The sequence below is a fragment of the Piliocolobus tephrosceles genome, chromosome 7 (assembly GCF_002776525.5).
Source record: "Piliocolobus tephrosceles isolate RC106 chromosome 7, ASM277652v3, whole genome shotgun sequence".
NCBI classification, from domain to species: Eukaryota; Metazoa; Chordata; class Mammalia; order Primates; family Cercopithecidae; genus Piliocolobus; species Piliocolobus tephrosceles.
Genome location: NC_045440.1, coordinates 20412977 through 20438292, shown reverse-complemented (window position 1 = coordinate 20438292; position 25316 = coordinate 20412977). Strand labels below are relative to the sequence as shown.

The window sequence follows — 25316 nt, the reverse complement described above, 5'->3', positions numbered from 1 at the left end:
GGCGGTGGCCCTCGGGTGCGCTCTTGGTCAAAGCCTGGAGAGAATTGGAATACCAAGTTTGCTCTACTGCTGGAGGAATTTAAAGAACTTTTATTGACTCCAGCGTTTGTGATATAACATAAAAAGTGTCATTTAATGTTATTTCCCATCCCCCAGACCGTATAAAAACATTATTACGGGGAGTTTGAGGAAATCATTTCTACCAGAATGCCACGTAGAGTACTACTATTAAAAATTTTGTAATGTGTCTAGTAGTCTTCACAGAGCTGTATCACAATTTTGTATCCTTTTTCTTTTTTTGAGACGAGGTTCCTGCATACTGCAACCTCTGCCTCCCAGCCTCAAGCCTTGCTCCCACCTCAGCCTCCCGAGTAGCTGGGACTCTAAATGCATGCCACCACGCCCGGCTAATTTTTTTTTTTTTTTCTTTTTTTTTTTTTTTTCTTCTTGTTTTTTTTTTTTTTTTTGTATTTTTGGTAGAGATGGGATTTCACTGTGTTGCTCAGACTGGTCTCGAACTCCGAGCTCAAGTGATGCCAGCCGCCTCGACCTCCAAATGTGCTGGGATTACAGGCATCAGCCACTGCGCCTAGCCTGTATCCTCCTTTTTCAAATAACATTTCTCTGTTACGGCATCCAAGACTGCGTAGTTCTCCAGTGGCTGTATCATGATTTAAGTATTTCCCTGATTATTTTTTCCCTGTTTTAAATAATGCTGTAGTGAATATCTGGTACATTCGACGTGCTTTTTTTCGATTTTGTTTTGGTTTTTGTTTTCTTTAGGATTATATTCCTGGGGTAGATTTCCCGTCCTGGGATAACCGGCCAAAAGAAGGTTTTTTTGTTTTTGTTTTTGTTTTTTAAGTAAATATTTGGGATGGGCTTGGTGGCTTACGCTTGTAATCCCAGTGCTTTGGGAGGCAGAGGTGGGAGGATCGCTTGAAAGGCTTAGCAGTTCGAGATTGCAGTGAGCTATGATCCAGCCCCCGCACTCCAGCCTGGGTGACACAGCAAGACCCTATCTCTAAAAACATTTTTTAAATTAAACTTTTAATTTTGAGAACATGGTAGATTCATGTAGAGTTGTAAGAAACCATGTAGAGAGATCCCAAGTATTGTTTACTAATTTTCCCCCAGTAGTAACATCTTGCCACCAGAATATTGACATTGGTACAGTCAAGATACAAGAAGTTTCCATCACCACAAGGATTCCTCTAGCTGCCCTTTTATAGCCACACTTCCCTCCCCCCACCTCCTCCCACCACTAATCTGTTTTCCATTTCTGCCATTTTGGTATTTCAAAAGTGTTATATAAATGGAATCATACAGTATGTGACTTCTTAGGATTGCTTTTTTCACTCGGCATTGTTCCCCGGAGATCATCCAAGTTGTTGTGCGTATCAATAGTTCGTTCCCTTTTATTGCAAAGTATTCATGGTTTGTTTAACCATTCACCCTTTGAAAGACATCTGAGTGGTTTTCCGTTTGGGGTTATTATTGGATAAAGCTGCTGTGAAAATACATGTACAAGATTTTGCGTGAACATAAGTTTGTATTTCTCTGGAATAATTGCCCATGAGTGCAATCATTGGGTCTTATGGTAGTTGTATCTTAGTTTTACAAGAAACTGCCAAGCTGTTTTCCACAGTGGCTGTACCATTTTGTACATGCACATTTTATGGTTCTTCATTCATATTGCTAAATTGCTTTCAAAAAGGATTGTGCGGCCGGGCGTGGTGGCTCATGCCAGTAATCACAGCACTTTGGAAGGCCAAGGTGGGCAGATCACTTGAGGTCAGGAGTTCCAGACCAGCCTGGCCAACATGGCGAAACCCCGTCTCTACTAAAAATACAAAAATTAGCTGGGCGTGATGGTGCATGCCTATAATCCCAGCTACTCAGGTGGCTGAGGCACGAGAATCGCTTGAACTGGGGAGGCGGAGGTTGCAGTGAGCTGAGATCACGCCATTGCACTCCAACCTGGGCAACAGGGGGACACTCTGTCTCAAAACACCAAAAACAAACAAAAAAACTCCACAAAAAAACCAAAAACGATTGTGCTGAAATGCATCAACACTAAGAATGTGTGTATATACAATAATCAAACGTATACATACATACACACACACATTGTGGGCTTTTGATGGAGTCCTGGGTGAGGCTGTGTGGGCAGCCTTAGAACAGCCACAATGGGTCAACCAGTGCCTAGTCACACCCATCCTGGGCTCACAGCAGTGGCCCTCATGTGCACTCTTGGTCAAAGCCTGGAAGGAATCTGAATACCAAGTTTGCTCTACTGTTGGAATTTAAAGAACTTTTATTGGCTAGGTGTGGTGGCTCATGTAATGCCAGCACTTTGGGAGGCTGAGGCGGGTGGATCACCTGAGGTCAGGAGTTCGAGACCAGCCTGGCCAACATGGTGAAACTGTCTCCACTAAAAGTACAAAAATTAGCCAGGCGTGGTGGTGGGCATCTGTAATTCCAGCTACTTGGGAGGTTGAGGCAGGAGAATCGCTTGAACCCAGGAGAAGGAGATTGCAGTGAGCCAAGATTGCGCTATTGCACTCCAGCCTAGGCGACAAGAGCAAAACTCCATCTGAAAACAAACAAACAGGCTGGGCGCAGTGGCTCACACCTGTAATCGCAGCACTTTGGGAGGCCAAGGTGGGCGAATCACAAGGTCAGGAGTTTGAGACTAGCCTGACCAACATGGTGATGAAAACCCATTTCTACTAAAAATACAAAAATTAGCTGGGCGTGGTGGCATGCACCTGTAGTCCCAGCTACTTGGGAGGCTGAGGCAGGAGAATAGGTTGTATCCGGGAGGCAGATGTTGCAGTGAGCCGAGATCGCGCCACTGCACTCCAGCCTGGGAGACAGAGGAAGACTCTGTTTCAAAAAAAAAAAAAGAACTTTTATTGACTTTGAAATTTATTGACTCCATACACACACACACACATACACTAAGGTAGTACATAAGAATATATAATTTTAGGGTGTATTGGCACCCACCTGTAGTGCCAGCTACTTGGGAGGCTGAGGTGAGAGGATCGATTGATCCTAGGAGTTCAAGGCTGCAGTGAGCTCTGATTGTGCTACTGCACTCCAGCCTGGGAGACAGAGGAGACCTTGTCTCAAAAAAACAAACAAACGAGAGAATATATAACTTTTTGTCCACAACCTTTTGAGTACTGGCTCTTAAAATTTAAAACTTTGTTTGCCAATTTACTAATATATTAATATTTTGTTATTTTGCTTTCTAAACAGACCTTTTTTAACTTCTTTCTCCATGTTGATTTTACAATAATCAAACCAAACCTATACCCTTTTCCTGTTCCCTACAGAGCTACACGCAACAGCCCTTCATTTCTAATTAGAGCACTGGATAAAATAGCTTTGATTTCATTCTGTTGGGCTTTGAAGTTCACCAAGTATAGCTTTCCTGGTTTATTTTGTATTTTTAAAAGTACACTCATTCATTTTGGAAAATTTGGAAAAATTTAAAAAGCACTGAGAAGAAAAAGCTATCCATTATTAGCCCATCAAATGCTTTATATACTTGAAGTCATCTTTCTATGCATTTAGATTTTTTTTTAATTGGGATATTTTACATAGTGGTCTTTTAACATTTTTATCTATCTATTTATTTTGAGACTAGGTTATGAGACTGGCTAGTTTTTGTATTTTTGGTAGAGTCGGGGTTTTGCCGTGTTGCCCAGGCTAGTCTTGAACTCCTGGGCTCAATCCATCTGCCCACCTCTACCTCCCAAAGTGCTGGGATTACAGGCGTGAGCCACTGTGCCCAGCTGAGCTTAGTTTATTGTTAATAACATTTTATTTTCACAAATATCTTTTTTTTTTTTTTTTTTTTTTTTTTTTTTTTTGAGACGGAGTCTCACTCTGTTGCCCGGGCTGGAGTGCACTGGCCGGATCTCAGCTCACTGCAAGCTCCGCCTCCCGGGTTTACGCCATTCTCCTGCCTCAGCCTCCCGAGTAGCTGGGACTACAGGCACCCACCACCTCGCCCGGCTAGTTTTTTGTATTTTTTTTTAGTAGAGACGGAGTTTCACGGTGTTAGCCAGGATGGTCTCGATCTCCTGACCTCGTGATCCGCCCGTCTCGGCCTCCCAAAGTGCTGGGATTACAGGATTGAGCCACCGTGCCCAGCCCACAAATATCATAATAAAGACAATAATCTCATTGTAATTGAACAAACTCTTAAGAACAAATACAGTCTTCTGAGTCTAAATGCAGGTTTAAAAGATATAACAGATTCTGTCAAAAATCTGTTCTTGTGAATTTTTTTTTTTTTTTAAGATGGAGTCTTGCTTCGTTGCCCAGGCTCTAGTGCAATGGCATGATCTCGACTCACTGCAACCTCTGCCTCCCGGGTTCAAGCAATTCTCCTGCCTCAGCCTCCCAAGTAGCTGGGATTACAGGTGCGCGCCACTATGCCTGGCTACTTTTTGTGTTTTTAATACAGACGGGGTTTCACAGTGTTGACCAGGCTGGTCTCAAACTCCTGACCACAGGTGATCCACCTGCCTCAGCCTCCCAAAGTGCTGGGATTACCGGCATGAGCCACCACGTCCGGCCTTTTTTTTTTTTTTTTCCTGAAACAGGGTCTTGCCCTGTTGCCCACGCTGGAGTACAGTGGCTACTCACAGCTACAATCATGGCTCATTGCAGCCTGCAACTCCTGGGCTCAAGGGATCCTCCTGCCTCAGCCTCCCATGTAGCTGGGACTACAGGTGTGCACCACCATTCCCAACTAATTTTTAATTATTTTGTAGAGACAGAATCTCACTATATTGCTCAAGCTGGTCTCAAACTCATGGGTTCAAGCGATCTACCCCCTTCAGCGTTCCAAAGTGTTGGAACTATAGGCGTGAGCCATGGCGCCTGGCCTCCTGTGAATTCTTCATGGGCATTAAAAATGAATAAGAAACTGTTTTGAATATGTATTGGTAGAGTAAAAGGAATGTGAGGTACGAGAACGCTATCCAAGTTCAAGCTATTACATGTTCTCTGTGTAATTTGTCCTTGTTTATTTGCATCATTTTGCAGGCCATTCATTCGCTGGTTCCTCCTTATCGCCTTGACCCTTACATGTTGGAGAGCTCTAGAATTCTGTCCTTGGGGCCGGGTGCGGTGGCTCAGACCTGTAATTCCAGCACTTTGGGAGGCCGAGGTGGGCTGATCACGAGGTCAGGAAATCGAGACCATCCTGGCCAACATGGTGAAACCCCGTCTCTACTAAAATGCAAAAAATTAGCTGTGCGTGGTGGTGTGCTCTTATAGTCCCAGCTACTTTGGAGGCTGAGGCAGGGGAACCACTAGAACCCAGGAGGCGGAGGTTGCAGTGAGCCGAGATTGTGCCATTGCACTCCAGCCTGGGCAACAAGAGCGAGACTCCATCTCAAAAAAAAAGGAAAAAAAAAAAAAAAGAATTCTGTCCTTGGAATTCTTTCCTTTTTTCTCTATACTAACTCCTGTGACAATGGTCCAGTTTCTCAGCTTCAGGTGTACTGTATGCTGATCACTCCTAAGAGCTCATCTCTAGTCCAGTGCTTCCCGAACCCCTGATGTGTCTCTGCCCTATTCCATACCTCCAGTTGGATGTCTGCTTGGGCATCTCTAAACCTATGTCCACATCCAAACTTTTTTTTTTTTTTTTTTTTGATACAGGGTCTTGCCCTGTGACATGATTTCCACTTACTGCAACCTCTGCCTCCCCGATTCAAGCAATTCTCCTGCCTCAGCCTCCTGAGTAGCTGGGATTACAGGCACCTGCCACCACACCCAGCTAATTTTTGTGTTTTTAGTAGAGACGGGGTTTCACCATGTTGGCCAGGCTGGTCTCGAACTCCTGACCTCAAGTGATCCACCTGCCTTGACCTCCCAAAGTGCTGGGATTACTGGTGTGAGCCACTGCACCTGGCCACATCCACACTTTTTGATCTTTCTCCTCAAACTACTTCTCCAAAGTGGTCCCCATCTCAGTAAATGGTAACTGCATCCTGCTAGTTGTTCAGATTAAAAATCTTGCAGGTTTTGTTTTTGGTTTTTTTGTTTGTTTGTTTTAATGAGACAGGATCTTTCTTATTCCGTCGCCCAGGCTGGAGTGCAGTGGTGTGATCTCGGCTTACTGCAGCCTCAACCTCCCAGGCTCCAGTGATCCTCCCACCTCAGCCTCTCAGGTAGCTGGGACTATAGGCGCACAGCACCATGCCTGAGTAATTTTTAAAATTTTTTGTAGAGTTGGAGTTTCACCATGTTGCCCAGGCTGGTCTTGAGCTCCTGAGTCTCAAGCGATCTGCCCACCTCGGCCTCCCAAAGTGCTGGGATTACAGGCGTGAGCCACTGCGCCCAGCCTTGAGACTCTTGACTCCTCTCTCCCATGCACTACGTCTTATATATCAGCTTTTCCAGGTACATCCGGGATCTTCCCACTTCTCACCACCTTGGTGCAGGCCACCATCATTTATTGCTGATTATTATAATTGCCTCCTAACTGGCCTCCTTCCACCTGAATCCTCCAAGTCTAGTCTCCACATAGTGCAACTGACATGTTTCACATTGGGACATCTCTGCTCTAAACTTTCCAATGGCTTCCCATTTCAGAGTAAAAATCAGAGGTCTTAGAATGGCCTGCGCCACGGCCCTGCATAATCTCTCCCTGCACCTAACATTTCTCCAGTCTCAACTCCTTGCACACTGGCTCCCCCTGCTGTTTCTGGACTGTATCAGGCAACATCCTGCTTCAGGGCCCCTGCACCTGTTACCTTCCTCCACAAAATTCTGCATGGCTCCCGTCCATCCTTTAATCAGATGTTTTTTGTTGTTGTTGTTTATTTTTGTTTTGTCCCAAAGGCACCTTTTCAAAGAGTCCTCCTCTGATGGCCCTATTTAAAATCATAACTCCCAACTTCTCCATGACGTTTCCTATCTCTACGTACCGACTTATTTTTCTCTAGAGCATTTATCACCACTCAACAGACTATAAAGTTTGTTTATTTATTTACTTACCTATTTAATTATGTGTCTTCCCCCACCAGAATGTAAGCCCTATGAGAGCAGGGATTTTTTTTTTTTTTTTTTTTTTTTTTTTTGGTTCTCCTTTCCCTGCCCACAACTGCAGGATCCTCAAGGCCTGAAACAGTGCCTTGTACATAGGTAAGCACCCAGTGAATTTTTTTAAATGGATGATTGAATTCCCATTTGTGATGAGATCAACTAGAAAATTTGGATGTGCATTAGAAAGAATAAGAGTAGATTGTTTCCAGAAAGCAATTGAATTTTGGCACCATTGATGTCAAAGCCATCTGTCAGTTGTATTCTCATGTCTTCTCTATAGATTCTTCTGTAAGTGACTCTTAATAGAGTAAGTGTGGCAAGTTTTGGGTGCATGGAGGGAAGGCGCTTCATCATGGTGATTGCTGGTATTCAGTATGTCACACTCTTGTCCTGGTATTATTATTATTATTATTATTATTTTGGCAGTCTGGCTTTGTCACTCAGGCTGGAGTGCAGTGGCAGGATCTCGGCTCACTGCAACCTCCACCTCCCGGGCTCAAGTGATTCTCTTGCCTCAGTCTCCTGAGTAGCTGTGACTACAGGCGTGCACCACCACGCCTGGGTATCTTTTGTATTTTTAGTAGAGACAGGGTTTTGGCATGTTGGCCAGGCTGGTCTCGAACTCCTGACCTCAGATGATTCGGCTGCCTCAGCCTCCCTAAGTCCTGAGATTATAGGTGTGAGCCACCACGCCTGGCCTTGTCCTGGTACCTTGCCAAGCAGTGCACAGTGGTGTTCCATATTTCCTACATCATGTTCTTCCACTTTGGGTATAATTTACTGACTATTCCAGTACTGCGGTTCTATATGAGTCCTTCTACTTATGATTCTCTTTCATCATTCTTCTTGATCTTTTTCTCTTGAAGTTTCCTTTATCCCTCCAACATTTTCTCAGTGTCTCTTCTATAGTTTGTCTGAGTTCTTTAATATAATTCATCATGTTCCCATGTCTTAAAGTGATTAAATATTTAAGTTTTCTACAAAATCTGAGATATATATATATATATATATATATATATATATATATATATATACATACACACATATATATATATTGAGACAGGTTCTCACTTTGTCACCCAGACTGGAGTGCAATGTTGTGATCATGCCTCACTGCAGCCTCCAAATCCTGGGCTCAAGCAATCCTGCTGCCTCAGCCTCCAGAGTAGTTAGGACTATAGGCCCATGCCACCATGCCCAGCTAATTTTTGTACTTTTTGTGAAGATGGGATTTCACCATGTTGCCCAGGCTGGTCTCGAATTCCTGGGTTCAAGTGATCTGCCCACTTCAAGACTCCTAAAGAGCTGAGATTACAGGTATGAGCCACTGCACCCAGTCATAAAATACTTATTCTTTAGTTTAGTAAATGCTTTTAGAATTAGGTTAATGCTCTTCCTTAAAATAGATGACCAGTGAAGGTTGTAGGTTGTCTAAACGTAATTTCAAAAAGAAAATGAAATAGGCACTGAGAAATCCATGTAGTTCTTATGAATACTCATGACCCACTCTTGTCATTGTAAACACATGTAAATGACCAAAGTGGTTTCCATGGACTACCTGGATATATGTGCATTCATTGGCTCACTGGATCTCCACACTGAGCTCAGCCATAGGGAAATACACATAAACATTTTGAATCTATAAAGTGCATAAGCAATATTAAGACTGTAAATATGTTTTACTTATAGTCTCATTCTCTATTACATCAGACTCTGTATTTGCTATGCATTTTTCTACCACGAAGAATCTGGCCTTGGTACTCAGACAGACCTGAATTTGAATACTAACTAGTTTTACTACTTACGGCCTGAGTCCTCTTTCCCACCTTCCACCTTTTTACAATGGAGTTGATCAGCTGGGCATGGTGGCTCACACCTGTAATCCTAGCACTTTGAGAGGCCAAGGCAGGAGGATCACTTGAGGCCAGGAGTTGGAGACCAGCCTGACCAACATTGCAAGAACCTGTCTCTATTAAAAAAAAAAAAAAAAAGAGTATGTGATGAACAGAAAAGATATTGGTAAGTGAAAAAAGAAGGTTGTAAAACAGCATTCTTTCATTCTATTTTTGTTAATAAATTCTATACATGTATTGGCTGGGTGTGGTGGCTCACACCTGTATAATCCCAACTACTTTGGAAGGCCAAGGCGGGTGGATTGCTTGCATTTAGGAGTTTGGGACCAGCCTGGGCCACACAGTGAGACCCCATCTCTATAAAAAATTTAAAAATTAGCCAGGTGTGGTGGTGTGCGCCTATTGTCTCAGCTACTCGGGGGGCTGAAGTGGAGGATTACTTAAGCCAGGGAGGCAGAGGTTGCAGTGAGCTGAGATTGTGCCACTGCACTCCAACTAGGGTGACAGAGCAAGACCCTGTCTCGAAAAAAATTTAATTAAAAAAAATTCTGGCCGGACACAGTGGCTCAAGCCTGTAATCCCAACACTTTGGGAGGCCGAGACGGGCGGATCACAAGGTCAGGAGATCGAGACCATCCTGGCTGACATGGTGAAACCCCATCTCTACTAAAAAATACAAAAAACTAGCCGGGCAAGGTGGTGGGCACCTGTAGTCCCAGCTGCTCGGGAGGCTGAGGCAGGAGAACGGCGTAAACCCGGGAGGCAGAGCTTGCAGTGAGCTGAGATCCGGCCACTGCACTCCAGCCCGGGCGACAGATCGAGACTCCGTCTCAAAAAAAAAAAAAAAAAAAAAAAAAAAAAAAAATTCTATATATGTATTTAATATGTATTTCTGAATGGTAGGAAAATGAGAGATTTTAATTCCCTCTTAAATTTTAAAATGAAATGTGCTTGTCTCTCTACAGTGATCATGTGCTACTTGTGTAATAAAAAGTTATTAAAAATAAAAATGCAGCAGAAGTGCATCTTGGCGGTTGTTTGGTTTCACAGGGAGTGAGTTATACTTGGCACACTATGCTTTGCTCTTACCACGTGTTTCCTCTTGTGATCTGTAGAGAAGTCCTCTGAGGCGAGAAGAGGCAGAAGAAGTTCCTAAAGGGCTGTGCCTTCACCTGTCGCCGGCACGCAGCTCCACAAAGGGGCGCTGAGATGGTTACTACTCATGCTTGGGCCACAGGACTCTGTCACTCAGGCTGGAGTGCAGTGGCGCAATCTCAGCTCACTGCAACCTCCACCTGCTAGGTTCAAGCGATTCTTGTGCCTCAGCCTCCCAAGTAGCTGGGATTACAGGCACCCACCACCACACCCAGCTAATTTTTATATTTTTAGTAGAGCTGGGTTTTCACCATGTTGGCTAAGCTGGTCTCAAACTCCTGATCTCAGGTGATCTGCCCGCCTCAGTCTCCTAAAGTGTTGGGATTCTCGTGAGCTACGGCACCCGGCCTGGGACAGAATTGTAGTCCAGATGTCACGTGCTGACCATCACCAGGAGGTTACATTTTGCATCTCTTCTGAGCTCACCAGCTCGGCGTGGGTATGTTAGAGCAGGACGTAGTCATGCTTGGCCAAGGGAGTGCTTAGTCCTGCCTCAGTGCCATGCACCACCCCACATTCTGTGGTTCAGGACCTGGCCGGACTTGCTGAGGTTCTCACAGCCATTTAAGGCAGGGTTGGCTTCTGCTTGTCTTTGCATTCTGTGAACTCTCACTTTCTGCTGCTGTTACCTCCTCTGACTTTTGCACTGAGGTCTGCCGCCTCGACTCCCCCTTGGTGAGTGTCTCTTGGCTCAGCTCACACCTTCTCCTGCTCACCAAGACCTCACCCTGGGCCTGCCTGGTGTCTGCTGCCCCCGTGCCAATCCTTCCCCCGCCAGCCACACTCCTGCTTCCACAGCCTCCTCTGGCCTGCACCCTGCATGTGTACTGGAGCCGCCCACTGTTCTTTCTCTGAATCAGTATCTGTGCCCTGCGATTTAGTTGTATGCTCCTCATTCTCTAATTGTGTCCTCTAAATGGCCATCTTCTCTCCCCTAGAAGACGGTGGCCTCCTTGCAGGCAGATGCTGTCGATACGATGGGAATGAGAACAGTTTTGACAGGTGACTGGCACTTCTGATGTGCCAAGCCCAGGGCTGGGCGATTTACCTAATTATTTCATTCCATGATGACAATAAACCTGTGTGATCCCATTTGACAGATGAAGAGAGATTGAGTGGCTTGTCCAAGGTCACCTAGTTGGGCAGCGGTAGAGCAGGGATTCTCAGCACATCCATCTGACTATAAGCCTGTGCTTTTCACTGCTGCGCAACCCTTTGTCCCTGCTTGTTGCTGGACTCACATTTCCTTGGGTGTTCTTCCTGATGGCCTCCACTGAGTCTGCTTCTTGATGGCAGAACAGCCTCCTGCTGCCGTGAAAGATATTACATTCTCTCCCCAAGATGCCCAGGGCCGGCTTCCTTTGTGCTCAGAGAGTGGGGTGGGCTGAGGACACTCAGAGCTTGGTGTGTTCTCCCACCCCCACTTTCTTGCCCCTGTGCACCCTGCACTGTGCCACAGCCTCTCTCCCGGCCCCTTTTCCTGCGGACACCCAAACTGCCAGAAGGTTCTCGCCAGACCCACAGGGATCCCTGAGCTGCAGATCTGCCATCTCTCACTAGAGTTGGTAAGAAAATGGAACCACAGTTCACCAAAAGGCCCCAAGGAGAGGCTCCGGACTGAAGACGGTGACCCTGGGTTCACACCCTCCATCTGGAACTTTCCCCTCTGTAGCCTCCCTCCCCTTCCCCCCGTCAGAGTCTTTGCTTTGGGGCCCAAGCCCTTGGCTAAGCTCCACCCCTCTCCCAGCATCCTAAAGTTTGGGGGCTGCATTCAAGTCAGAGATTTCCAAGTAGGGGGTGTGTTGGAGGGACTTCTAAGGGCAGCTTGTCCTGGAAGAATGGGGGAAAGGCAGCGTGTGTTGCTGTCCCTGAGGACATCTGTGTAGCTCCCTGGGAGACCCTCTGCCCTTTCCCCCTCCCACCAGCCCGGCGAACAGGGACCAAGCCTGCTTATTATCACCTGACGCTGCGCAGCCACTGATCCCATTGGTGGAGCCAGATTCAGTCTGGCTCTCTCGTTCTTTCTCCCTTCTCTGCCTCTCTCTCCTCCACGCTGCTTTGATTTCGCTCTTGCCTCTCTTCTTGCGCTGCTCAGCTGGGAACATCGTCTCACCAGGGGCAGCAGCGACGCGCGCTGCACAGCCAGACAGGAGCTGGCTGCGGGGCATGGAAGCAGCCTCCTTGGCAGCCGGGAGAGGAGCGAGCGCACACCACTGCCTGTGACCCAGGCGTCCGGCTGCTGTCCCCTGCCTGGGATCTCATCCACACAGAGGTCTCTCCCCGTCCTCCCTGCCCGCTTTTCCTCTGCAGAGCCCAGTGGAGCCAGGTGAGTACCCTTCCTCCCTGGAACATGCTGCTGTTGATCCTGAGTAGCCAGGAGCTGGGGGCGCTAGGGTCCTGCCACCACCCAGGGTGTCCACCTGGACTGCCAGGCCTGACGACCTTGTCCCCTCTCCCCCAGGCCTTTGGCAAAGTGGTTAATGGCTGAATCCAGTCTCTGGGGCACCATGGTTAGTCACCCCGTGACCATTCTGCTGCAGTCAGCGATGCCAACAGGGACAGCAGGGTGGGGGAAGCATTCCCTGTGGCAGGGTGGCTGTTCTGAATGGACATGGGGAAGGGGCACCGGTGTGAGCGGCATGTGTGTGTGCGCGCTTGCGAGTTGGCTGGAGGCTTGCTGGCGCAGATAGGTCCGTCTGCCTGCAATCATGCTCATGTGTGGGTTTTGAATGGTGTGAGGCATGTCTAGAAACATATCTTTCTGGCACACGTGAGGTACGTGTGTTGGGGGGACTTATCTGAGTAGCCTGTGGGTGTGCGTGGGTGGGGACACTGTGAGGCAGTATATTTAGGGGTAACCACGTCCCTTGTCATGTGTGTGGGAGTGTATGCAGACAGGGGCTTTCTATACGGGGAGGTGAGACCCAGAGCAGGATGGGGTGGGTAAAGAGAAGAGGGGGCAGAAACCATTATCTGTGGGCAGAGCCATGTAGGTGCACAAACCTGTTGGCACGAAGGCTGAGGGCTGGCAGAGTGTGGCCAGAGGCAAACACATTTTCAAAGTCTGTCTTTGAGCCTGGCGATGATTCGAGAGAGAATACCAGACTTCGGGCGGAGGCTGCTGTGTGTATGAATACACATGTGTGTGCAAGCAGGCATGTGGGTTGTATGCCTTCTTGTGGAGGTGGCACGCACACATGTTGGTGCCCGTGGCGTCCTCTTTTCCCCAAATATGGCTTGTGAGGAGGTGTGCGTGGACGTGTGTGCGTGAGCCTGTGGACATGAACATGTCTGGGTGTGCATGGAGGTGACAGCTTGAAGAGGGAAAACTGCGGGGCATTCTTAGAATGTAGAAGGTGGCGGGAGGCACCTGAGTGTGTAGACGGGTGAGTAGGAGTGAGGACGTCTGTGGAGGTGTGGGACGCAGGTGGGTGGGCACTCTTAGCACATGTGTGTATGTGTGTGTGCCTGCCTGTGTGTGGGTGTGTACATGCCTGTCTTGGGGTGGATCCACACAGGAGTGTGGGTGTTCCTCGGGTGTTGCCTCAACCTGTCCCTCACACCCTGCCCTTCCCCAGTCTTCTGGGTGTAGAGAACTTGGGTTCACACCCACCCCTCTGTCCACCCCAGCTCACTCACTGCTGCCCTCCCAAGCTAGGGTGGGGATGTCATCTCAGCTTTCCCAGAACTGTAGGGAGGAAGGCACAAGCAGACACCCAGGTCCTGGAGACCCCTACCACCACACACAGCTGCCCCTATTTCTAGGAGGACTCCAAGGAGAGGCAGGAATAGGTGCCTGCTCATGGGACGAGTGTGGGCTGCTTCCGAGTGTGTAGGTGGGTGCCACTCAGGGCCTCTTGGGTAGGAGTGTGTCTGTGTTCGTGTGCGTGGGTGCGTGTGTGTGTGTGTGTGAGGCACATGTGTGTCTCCCTGGAAGCTTCTCACCAGGATCCCAAGAGATGGTAACTCCTCACTGTTCCACACCTGTCCCCATGAATTACAAGCTGGTTTATTACGGTAGCCTTGCTTCCAGACACCCAATCCCATCTGTTTGATTTTGGGGTGGGCCTGGTAGCACCCCCATGCTTATTTACCGTAGGATTCCCCATGCACAAAGCCACTGGCATTTTGGCTCTGGAGTGGGAGGCTAAGATGAAACAGGACTTGAGTGACACCTGGGGCAGGTAAGGGCCATCACCTTAGCCTTCATCCTGTACTTGCCATCCAGGCAACTCACAGGTTAATACAGAGGTGCCAGGCTCTGGAGCAAGCTTAATTGACAGGAAGGTGTGGGCTGGATCCTCTGGAAGCTATAAATAAAAGTACCTGCTTTTGCAGGCACAAGATGCCCTCACCACTAGTTCCTGGGCAAGAGGAGGAGAAAAAGAGGGAGAAAGAAGAGAAGGAGGTGACACTTAGAAAAATGAGGGGTGCCGGGAGCTGGGCTGGAGGAAGGGATTGGAAAGCAGGAGACCAAACGCCCCTGGAGAACGCCCCACCCCCATCTGCGGTCCCCTCCCAGACGCTGTCACTCCCCTTCCCTTCTCTCTTCCCCATCCCGGAGCTAGGCCAACCAGGCCAGAGTCACCACCAGAGTCAGCTCTTCCCAGCTAAAGCACACATGAGAGTGAGCGTGATGAGGTCTTCTCATACCTGGACGAGCAGCAGACATAAGGGGAGAACCAAAGGAGGAAGACAGGGAGGGAGAGAAAATGCAGTTGCTTGAAAGGAAATGATAGAAGGAGGAAAAATACTGGGTGGAAACACCACAGACACCCACGCGTGCACACACGCCACACGTGTGCCCCTCCACCCTCATATATGAGGGGACACCACCTTAGCTTAATGATCAAGAGCTTGGGAGCGGGAGTTCAAATCATTTGCTCGCTGCGTGGCCTTGGGCAGGTTACTACCTTCCCGACCTCAGTTGCCTCATCTGTAAAATGGAGATAATGATAGTGTGTCGTTGCTTCCAAGCTTGCATGAGATGTCTGTGAAGTTGTGAGCACATGGCTGGCCCCCAATAGATGTTAATGTTAAAAGTAATGATTGAAAGGGGTCAAGAGAAGACTGGCCGAAGAGAAAGAGGGATCGTCAAACAAAGTTATGGGTGGAAAAAAGAGCTTGAAGCCGGCTGTGTCGCGTGCCCCTCCCACCGCGAATGTGTCCACATGCACCAACGTGGCACTTGTCCTTCCAGCCATGTACCGTGGCAACCCTTGCTGACCCCAGCGAGGAGAGAGGCCTGAATCCGAGGGCCCTGGCACCTGTGAGCTCTTGGCTGTCACCTGCCCCAAGCCTCGCACCTCCGCTCCACAGCAGGTGCTTCCTGCTTTTCCTCTCCACCCCCACCCCTTTCTCTTTTCACGCCTGCTGGCTGAGGGCCCCCTCCCTCCTCGGCTCCATCTGCTGCAAATCTGTCCCCGTCCGGCTTTGCAGCGTTCCCACTGCCTCTGCCACCTGTCAGGTGCCGTCTGCTCTGCAGACCCCTCCGAGGAGAGCAGAGAGCCCCCCGGGCAGGCACCCGCTTCCACCCTCCATCACCCTTCTCCAGCCTCCCCTGTGCAGTCTTTCCCATCTAATTCATGAGGCAGGTGGATTCCAGGGGTCCTTGAGGTTCCGCCTCAAAAGGGATATTGGGAAGAGGACATTCCAGAAAGCTCGCTGGGGGCAAGGGAGGTACTGACCCTTTTCTTCCTCCTCAGTCCCCACAGGAGACAACCCTGACGGGAGCATGGAGCTGCTGTCCACGCCCCACAGCATTGAGATCAACAACATCACCTGCGACTCCTTCCGCATCTCCTGGGCCATGGAGGACAGTGACCTGGAGAGGGTCACCCATTACTTCATTGACCTGAACAAGAAGGAGAATAAGAATTCCAACAAGTTCAAGCACCGGGTGAGTAGAAGGTGTCCCAGGAGCCCCTTCCCAGCTCCTGTTCCTGAAGGAAGCCGGATAAGGGAACACCTGGAAGTGATGGCTTGGAGTCAGAGGCCTGGTTAAAATCCACACTCTTCTTCCTGTGTCATTTTGGGAAAGTTACATGACCTCTCTGAGCCTGAGCTCCTTCCCTGGTGAAGAGGGAATAACAATGCCGAGCTTCGCGGGGTTGTGGAGAGGATGCAGTGAGTCATGTTTGCGTGGTGCTTGGCCCAGCGCCTAGCACAGAGGGAGCGCTGTTATCAGCGCCACGACTGAGACTTCAGGCAGGGGCAGAGAGCCCGGGTGGGGTGGGGCCGCAGGCATCGCCTATGGGGATGATGTCTCAAGTCTCGACAAAGCCCTGGCTCAGGGCACAGCCTCGCTGTTGGCTGGATGGGCCACGCGGGCCTCGGTCTGGGCGGGGCCCTTTTGCTGTGGCCTCAGTTCTCCCTCTGCGGCCCCTCACCTGCTGGCCTGCCATTTGCTTGACTTAGAAAAGGAATAGGAGAGAGTCTTCCGTGGGTGTGTCCTTTTCTGGGGTTAAAAGCCAGTGTGGGGGTGGGTGGGAGGAAGCCCCCCATCCTCTCAAGCTGGCAGAGGCAGGGGGAGTGAGGCGGCCAGCTGGCTCCCAGGCCGACGGCACCGGCGTGGGTTACTCACCCTCTCTCTTTCTCTGGAACCGGCTCTCCCGATCTGGGTGTCTTTTGGCAGGCCAGTTGCCACGGTGACGTGAATGTTCAACACCACCCCCTTAACCCTCCCCCCCAAAGAATAAGGCATATTTTCCCTTCCTCCCTGGCTTCTCAGCATTTGCCGTTGCCGTGGAGACGGCACTGCAGTGTGCAGAGCTCTCAAAGTCTCCTTAAAAAATGAAGGCCTTGCCGCCCTCAACTTTGTGGCTTTTCCCCTCCGTTCCCAAGAGAACAGGGTGTCAGGGGGGTTCGAGGAGGGACCAAGGCTGGGGAGCGTCCGTGTGGCCTTCCCAGGAAAATGATGGCCAGGATAGGAAGCCATTGGATCCTCAAGATTGGTCCTGCTCAGGAGAAACAGGGCCATCTGGGAGATTCTGGGGCGACGCCCAGATGGAGCATGAACCCCTGTTTGACGCCCGGCTCTCTGTCTGTACCCCATTTCTCAGGATGTCCCCACCAAGCTCGTGGCCAAGGCAGTGCCGCTGCCCATGACGGTGAGAGGCCACTGGTTCCTGAGCCCCCGCACGGAGTACAGCGTGGCCGTGCAGACGGCAGTGAAGCAGAGCGACGGGGAATACCTGGTGTCCGGCTGGAGCGAGACAGTGGAGTTCTGCACTGGGGGTGAGGCCCTGCTTTCACACCCCTGTCCTGCTGCTTGGCACGTCGGGCTTAGCTGTGGTCAAAGCGGGGCTTCCTGGTAGTCGAGCAAACACTGATGAACGCCTTCTGTCCACCAGGCAGCATGCTTGGGCCACAGGGAAGGCACACAGGCATGACACCCTCCCTGCCTCCAAAAGCCCGCCCTTTCCCTTCTCTCACTGGAGGCGGATGTGAACCCCACTAATCATGTTGGCAAGACCACTTCCATTAAGAAAGGGAGTTACTTTTCTGGCTTGGTACCAGATCACAGGCATCTTTTTAAACACTGTGGTCAAAGGTGCATGATGTAAAATTTGCCGTCTTGACCATTTTGAAGTGTACAGTTCAATGGTATTAAGTATATTCACATTGTTGTGCAGCCAATCTCCAGAACCTTTTTTTCTTGGAAAACCAAAACTCTACACCCGTTAAACAACCACCCCCCACTTCCCTCTGCCGGCTATCATTCTACTTTCTGTTTCTATGAATATGAGTCCTCTAAGTATCTCATATCAGTAGAACAATTGTACAGGATTTGTCTTTTTGTGACTGGAATATACCAGGATTTACTTCCTTTTTTAAACTGGATAGTATTTCATTGTATGGATAGACGACATTTTGCTTAATCGATTATCTGTCAATGTGCACTTGGTGGAGCAATCACATTTCGCTTGTTCTGAGCCTCCACGTAGCCTGGGAAAATGGCCCCTGGTCAATGGCCCTGCAAACTCTCTTAGCAGAACTTAACTTGTAGACTCCAGCACAAGCAGCGGGCTTATGTGTGCTTGGTCACTCGTGACTCAGGGTCTGCCCCCACAAGATTGCGTTCTTTTGGTGTTCACGGTGAGAACTGCTCCAGATCTCTCTGTCACACGGAAGGGGCACGGAACATTCTCAGCTCCGGGCCTCTGAGGCTGCTGGCTCCATCCTTTGCCAAGATTTATGCCCCAAGTCTCCTTGAGCTGCTGTTGTCTTTTGAGTGGTGCTTTTTCTTTTTTTTCTACTTCTGTCTTTTTTTTTTTTTTTTTTGAGATGGAGTCTCGCTCTTGTCGCCTCCTGGCTGGAGTGCAGTGGCATGATCTTGGCTTACTGCAACCTCCGCCTCCTGGGTTCAAGCGATTCTCCTGCCTCAGCATCTTGAGTAGCTGGGATTACAGGCGCCCACCACCACACCTGGCTACTTTTTTTTGCATTTTTAGTACAGATGGGGCTTTACCATGTTGGCCAGGCTGGTCTTGAACTCCTGACTCAGGTGATCCGCCCGCCTAGGCCTCCCAAAGTGCTGGGATTACAGGCATGAGTCACCATGCCCAGCCTTTTTGATTTTTATTTTTTGAGACAGGGTCTTGCTCTCTTGCCCAGGTTGGAGTGCACTGGCACGATCATGGCTCACTGCAACCTCAACAGCCTCCTCCCCGCGAGCCCAAGTGATCCTCCCTCCTCAGCTTCTGGCCTCCTGAGTAGCTGGAACTACACGCACATGCCACCACTCCTGGCTAAGTTTTGATAGTTTTTGTAGAGATGGGGTTTTTCCATGTTGGTCAGGCTAATCTCAAACTCCTGGGCTCAAGTGATTTTCTGCCTCGGCCTCCCAAAGTGCTGGGATCACAGGCGTGAACCACTGCGGCTGGCTGAATGGTGTTTTTTCTTAGTTCTGCTGCAGAACCCCACTCTCTGGAGGCCTCTTGCTCCTGGAGGGGAAAGCTCGGTTTCCCCTGAGACCTCCATGTGCAGTGGGCATTTAATTCAAGTTGGGGATCTGGCTGCAATCCAGTGCACACTCCTCTCTCCAAACCAAGCACCCTGGCCAGGGATGCATCCACAAAGAGGGAAGGGCAGCTTCTTCTAATTTGTACCAAGGAGCTATATGTGCCAGCAGCAGCCTTCCTGGGGCTCCAGGGTTCAATGTTCCTATCCTGTTTCCAGCCTTCCCTGTTTCTCCTGAGATGCTCAAGCTGAGAGCCATTGCTCCAGGCCCAGGACTGCCTAAACATTGCCTGGTCTCACTTCTCCCTAGCGCCTCAGGAGCCCTCACCTGTAGCTACAGCTGGCTTCCATGGGGGGATGTGGGCAGCCTCTTATCTGCTGGGTTTGAAGGGCTTTCCCAAAAGGACCTCAAGCCCTCTCAAGTCTTCCTTTTTCCCATGAGTCGTCTTTTCACATGAGGATAGTCTAGGATCACAGCCCCTGGGCATCCTGGCGGGATTACTGGGCAGCCCTCTGCCTTCTTCTGACCCGGAGAGCCCCGAGCTTCTGGCAGTGTGGTTGCAGAGGTGATGAGGACAGACAGCATGCAGTGCTCTGTGTTTCTAGCAGAGGCCAGCTGGCCTGTTCCCATCTGAGTTTAAGGTTCCGCAACTGTCTAGTCGCCTCTACTGTTCCGACAGACAGAGGTTGGCCAGCACGCACAGTGTGGGGTGGGGTGGGGACAGGAGGTGTTTGTGCTCCTCAGCTGGCCCTCAGCTCACCCACTGCATCTGGGATCTTGCAGATTATGCCAAGGAGCACCTGGCTCAGCTGCAGGAGAAGGCCGAGCAGATCGCAGGCCGCATGCTCCGCTTCTCCGTCTTCTACCGCAACCATCACAAGGAGTACTTCCAGCATGCCAGGTACGGGTGCGGGCTCCCGGCTGGACCCTCCAGGCCTCTCCTCCCTCCCAGCCCTTCCTGCTCCTGTCCTGGCTGTCTGAGGTCACCCCCACCCCCGTGGCTGCCAGTCCCTCCTCTAGGATTGACATGCCCTGACGTCACCAGGCTGGCTCTGAAGAGACTGCTGCTTTGGGGATTGGGCTCAGGAAAGATCAAGGGCTCTGGGGACAGGGCCTTCTGCAAGAGTGTTGTACTAACGAGCCTGGGAGAACGAGGTCTGGGTTTGCTCCCGTTCTGGGACAGTTCTTTTCACAGGGGTCTACCACCACAGGTCTCTCTGATTCAGGCCCTGGGGCCAAAGGGGAGGTGGCAGGGAGTGCATAAAATGAGTGTTCTGATCACAAAAGGTTCAAGGAAGCACCCAGCTTGTCGCTTTTCAAACTGGGTGCTCCCTCCAGGGAGACATGTCAGAGAACCCCTTAGAATGCGGCCATGGAGTTGGGGGGACCAGAGGATGAGGCTTGGTGGGCCCCACACCTGATGTCCAACCAGAGCAGCCTCAGTTTTATTTGCCTGTGACCCTTCCACGTATAATTTCTTTTGGGGAAAAAAAGAGAGATGCTGCAGTCTGAAAGTGTTCAAAAATTGGTGATCTGATCCAACACCCTTGGCCTACAGAAGAGGAGCACGAGGCTCCGAGGGAAGCAGCTGTTCATCTGAGCCAGGGAGTCACTTGTCACTGAAGACAGCCAGGATCAGGCAAGAGTGAGGCAGGACCAGGAGTACCCACCCTCCCCAGGCCTGCTGGAAAGTGCTCCAAGACCACATCCTTCTGAGGCTCAGCCAGGACAAGCAGCCACTCTGCCTCTTTTTTTTTTTTTTTGAGACGGAGTCTCTTGCTGTCACCCAGGCTGGAGTGCAGTGATCTCCGCTCACTGCAACCTCTGCCTTCTGGGTTAAAATGATTCTCCTGCCTCAGTCTCCTGAGTAGCTGGGACCACAGGTGTGTGCCACCATACCGGGCTAATTTTTGTATTTTTAATGAAGCAGGGTTTCACTATGTTGGCCAGGCTGGTCTCAAACTCCTGACCTCAGGTGATCCACCCACCTCAGCCTCCCGAGGTGCTGGGATTACAGGCATGAACCACTGTGCCTGGCCTCTGTCTGCCTTTATCCTTAGAGTCAGGGCAGTTTTAACCTCAGGGCAGTGAGGACCTTGGGAGTCTTTGGGGTTTGTATTAAAGAAGCAAGGCCTGCTTGGTGGCTCAAACCTGTAATCCCAGCATGTTGGGAGGCCAAGATGGGATCGCTTGAGCCCAAGAGTTCAAGATGAGCCTGAGCAACATAGTGAGACCCCGGTCTCTACAAAAAATTTAAAGAATTAGCCGGGTGGGATCACTTGAGCCCAGGAGTTCGAGCTTGCAGTGAGCTGTGATTGTACCACTGCACTCCAGCCCGGAAAGTGAGTCAGTGGCCCAATTTGGACTCCTTTATCAGCGAGAATGAGAGAGACAGGGAGCACCCATGTGTGCCAGGCACCTTACTTGGTGCCAGGATGTAAAGATAAAGGCAGAGTTCACCCTTTTGAGAACCTCAGAATCCAGTCAGAGAGACAGTATGGAAAGATTTCATGTGAAAAGTACGTGTAATTGTTGAGCACAGTTCAGTGTCCTGGCCAGGTGAAGTGACTCACACCTGCAATCCTAGCACTTTGGGAGGCCAAAGCCAGAGGATCACTGGAGGCCAGGAGTTCAGCCTGGGCAACATAGTTAGAAGACTGGGTGTCCCGCACATAGTAGGCAGCCAAATATTTGTCAAGTGCAGGTGTCTGCTGTTCCTGGAAGGTTTTAGTGGGGAGCAGACGTGTGGCTGAGGCTTGAAGGCTGATTAGAGGTTTGCCAAGCCAAACGGAGGAAGGTGGAGAGGGCGGTCAGTGCAGCAGAGGGAAGAGTCCTGCACAGGGGGCACAGAGGCAGGAGACTGCATGTGCAGGGGGTGGGTAAGTAGGTGTGATGGCAGGAGGAGGGGAGTGGCAAGGAGACCACAGAGATCAGATCATGAGCCGCCATGCTTTTCACGCACGCCCCATCAAAGGGTTTCAAGCTGGGGAGTGACAGCTTCACATCTCTTCTCTGAGAAGGAGTGGGCTGGATGAATCCCTCTCCAGGGCCCTTTCTGCTCTTACATTCTGGAATGTTCTATTTGCAACTAGTGGAGGCGGCTGGGGGAGGGCTGGGAGCTGGGCTGGCTCCCTCCCTCCTCGACCACACGCAGCAGCCAAGCCTCAGCCCGGCTCACCAGCCGCATCTTCTCTTCCCTTTGGCGTGTCTCCCTGGGGTGGGCAGGACCCACTGCGGGAACATGCTGCAGCCCTACCTGAAGGACAACAGCGGCAGCCACGGCTCCCCCACCAGCGGTATGCTCCACGGGGTCTTCTTCAGTTGCAACACGGAGTTCAACACGGGCCAGCCCCCGCAGGACTCCCCTTACGGCCGCTGGCGCTTCCAGATCCCAGCTCAGCGCCTCTTCAATCCCAGCACCAACCTCTACTTTGCGGACTTCTACTGCATGTACACGGCCTACCACTATGCTATCCTGGTGCTGGCGCCCAAAGGCTCCCTGGGGGACCGCTTCTGCCGCGACCGCCTGCCCCTCCTGGACATTGCCTGCAACAAGTTCCTGACCTGCAGCGTGGAGGATGGGGAGCTGGTCTTCCGCCACGCCCAGGACCTCATCCTGGAGATCATCTACACCGAGCCCGTTGACCTGTCCCTGGGCACCCTGGGGGAGATCAGCGGTCACCAGCTCATGAGCCTGTCTACTGCCGATGCCAAGAAGGACCCCAGCTGCAAGACCTGCAACATCAGCGTGGGCCGCTAGGGACTCCTGGGGAGCTGGGGGGCAAGGGAGAGAGGAGCAGAAGGTGGAGGTGGGTAGCCCAGGTTCAGGGAGCTTGCTTTCTCTCTCCTGCCCCCCTGCTCCCTCCACTCTGCCCAGCTGCCCTCCCCCCGCCCCTTGGCATTGGAGGCAACAGACGGTGGTCCTCTTGGTAAGTGTGGCCCACCCCCGGCCTGGTGGACGTGGAAAGGCTTCTCCTCCTCCGTAGTTGGCAGCTGGGCTGGATTTCTGGAGAACTTCCCTTTTCCTCTGGTTTCCTTATCCTACTGTTCTTTGCCTCGTCCAGGTCTCTATCTCCCAAAGACCTGCCCACCTCCTGGGGCTCTCCCAGGGAAGCCCCTCTGGGCCAAAGCCCACGTGTAGCTTGGCTGCCTCCAGAGGAGATGCAGAGAGCTGTGGGGCGATCTTTCTTAGTCCCACTCACCCCACTCAGGGCCAACCACAGAATGCCCCCTCCCTGCTGAGCTGGGTCTCTGGGGCTTCCCACTCCAGGCCTGGATCCCTTCCTTGTATAAATAGTCTCCTGCACCACCATGACACCCTGGCTGCTCCTTGCCCCAAAGAACCCTCTTCCTGCATGGGAGAGCTGTCCCTCCTTCTCCACCTGCCCACCGGGACACTCCCCCTGCTCTCTGGAAAGGAATTCTCTTTCTTCTCTGGGCACTGGGGGCGTCAGGCTGTCGGACGTTCCTTCCTTCCACACCGCAGCATACCTTCTCCTTGCTTAGAGTACGGGGGTCTGAGACAGCAGCCACTGGGGTTGAGGAGGGGGAGGAGACCCCTGAGACCCAGAAGTGCCCCTTCCTCAGCTGGGAGTGGGCCGCCTCATGCTCTGCTGGGGCCTGGCATGGAACATGAGATCTGCAAGCTGTCCCGCGGGCCCCGGCACCCCGCCCAGCCGTGCACTTTGCTCACTCGCTCTGCCACGGTGCCGTGACTGTACTGTGCCCATGCGTGACCTGGACTGTGGACCCTCTGCTGCTCCACCTCTCCCCTGCCCACTGGCTCTGTCTGCTCTCCTGCCACCCTGCTGGCCGGGAGCCCCTCCCCGGGGAGTTCTTGGTGACGTCCTTCCCGGGCCTCCTTGTGTTTTTGCCTCATTCCTACTGTCGCACAGGTCACGAGGGTGGACTCCCTACAATCAGCAAAGCAAACAGAGAGCCTGTGGGAGGGGCTGACAGCAGCCGCCGGCTGTTTGGGGGATGACGGAGGTGACATCAGGCGGAGAAGAGTGCAGCCTCACAGTGACTTTCTCAGAGGTGACAGAGATGATGGATGAGCAGCTGGATTTCCATGATGAAGGACGGAAGCAGCGGCGGGCCGGCAAGACCATACCTCGGTGAGGGGCAGGTGGACAACCATCGCCTCTCTGTAGCCAGGGGGAATTGTGTGGCCAGCTTTCTCTCTGGGATGGGTCAGGGGGGCTGGAGGCTTGGGGAGAGGTGTGGAGAAGGAGAGAACATGGCCCAGGCCCTTTCCTTCCGCCTGTGCTGACAGCATTGCTGTAGGGGTGGCCTGCTGCCCTCCCCTGGCCCTCATGTCCCCCCAGGGCTGGGGTCCGCCTGCCTGTGCTGTGCTTGCGACGTGCATCAATAAACCACCATGGCCTGAGGGCCCTGCTCGTCTCAGTCCATTTGAGCTGCTGTGACACAATGCCACAGACTGGGTGGCTCAAACACCGCAGATTCATTTCTCATAGTTCTGGAGACTCAGGAGGTCAAGATCAAGGTGCTGGCAGAAGCTGTGTCTGGTGAGGGCCTGCTTCACAGATAGCTCTTTTCACTGTGTCCTCACAGGGTGAAAGGGATGAGCAAGCTCTCTGGCCCCTCTTTTTTTTTTTTTTTTTTTTGTAGAGTTGGGGGGTTTCACCTTGTTGCCCAGGCTGGCCTCAAACTCCTGGCCTCAAGTGATCCTCCCACCTAGGCCTCCCAAAGTGCTTGGGTTTATAGGCATGAGCCACTTCTCCAGGCCATCTTGGGCCCGTTTCATTAAGGCACTAATCCCATTCGTGTGGCCCCACCCTCATGACCTCATCTCCTTCCAAGGCCCCGCTTCCTAAAACCATCACCTTGGAGTTAGAATTTCCACCTAGGGCTGGGCACGGTGGCTCACGCCGGTAATCCCAGCACTTTGGGAGGCTGAGGCAGGTGGATCACAGGAGGTCAGGGGTTCAAGACCAGCCTGGTCAATATGGTGAAACCCCATCTCTACTGAAAATACAAAATTAGCTGGGCATGGTGGTGGGCACCTGTAATCCCAGCTACTTGGGAGCCTGAGGCAGGAGAATTGCTTGAACCCAGGAGGCAGAGGTTGCAGTGAGCTGAGACTGCACCATTGCACTCCAGCCTGGGTGACAGAGTGAGACTCCATCTCAAAAATAATAAAATAAAAGAAAATAAATGTCAACCTAGGATTTAGGGGGGACATAAACATTCAGCCTATAGTGCCCCATCTCTCTGGGCCAGTGATGGGGTGGGTGAGTTCTGCAAAC

At 51.1% G+C, this 25316-nt stretch overlaps 1 protein-coding gene across 5 annotated transcripts; it reads left to right on the top strand.

Moving 5' to 3' along the window:
* Positions 1 to 11852: 11852 nt before the first annotated feature.
* PHYHIP (phytanoyl-CoA 2-hydroxylase interacting protein) lies at positions 11853 to 24458 on the top strand. Of its 5 annotated transcripts, XM_026453964.1 has the most exons (7): positions 11853 to 12411; positions 15286 to 15407; positions 15791 to 15984; positions 17147 to 17321; positions 19831 to 19948; positions 22273 to 22856; positions 23943 to 24458. In XM_026453964.1, the coding sequence occupies exons 3-6, from the start codon at positions 15820 to 15822 to the stop codon at positions 22805 to 22807; spliced, it is 993 nt and encodes a 330-aa protein (XP_026309749.1). In that variant the 5' UTR covers positions 11853 to 12411; positions 15286 to 15407; positions 15791 to 15819; the 3' UTR covers positions 22808 to 22856; positions 23943 to 24458. The 5 variants fall into 5 exon arrangements, 4 of the variants coding, with proteins under 4 accessions (XP_026309749.1, XP_026309748.1, XP_023072451.1 ...); XR_003309366.1 differs by lacking the exon at positions 15286 to 15407 and having other exon boundaries at positions 22273 to 22976; XM_026453963.1 differs by lacking the exon at positions 15286 to 15407.
* The last annotated feature ends 858 nt before the right edge of the window (positions 24459 to 25316 follow it).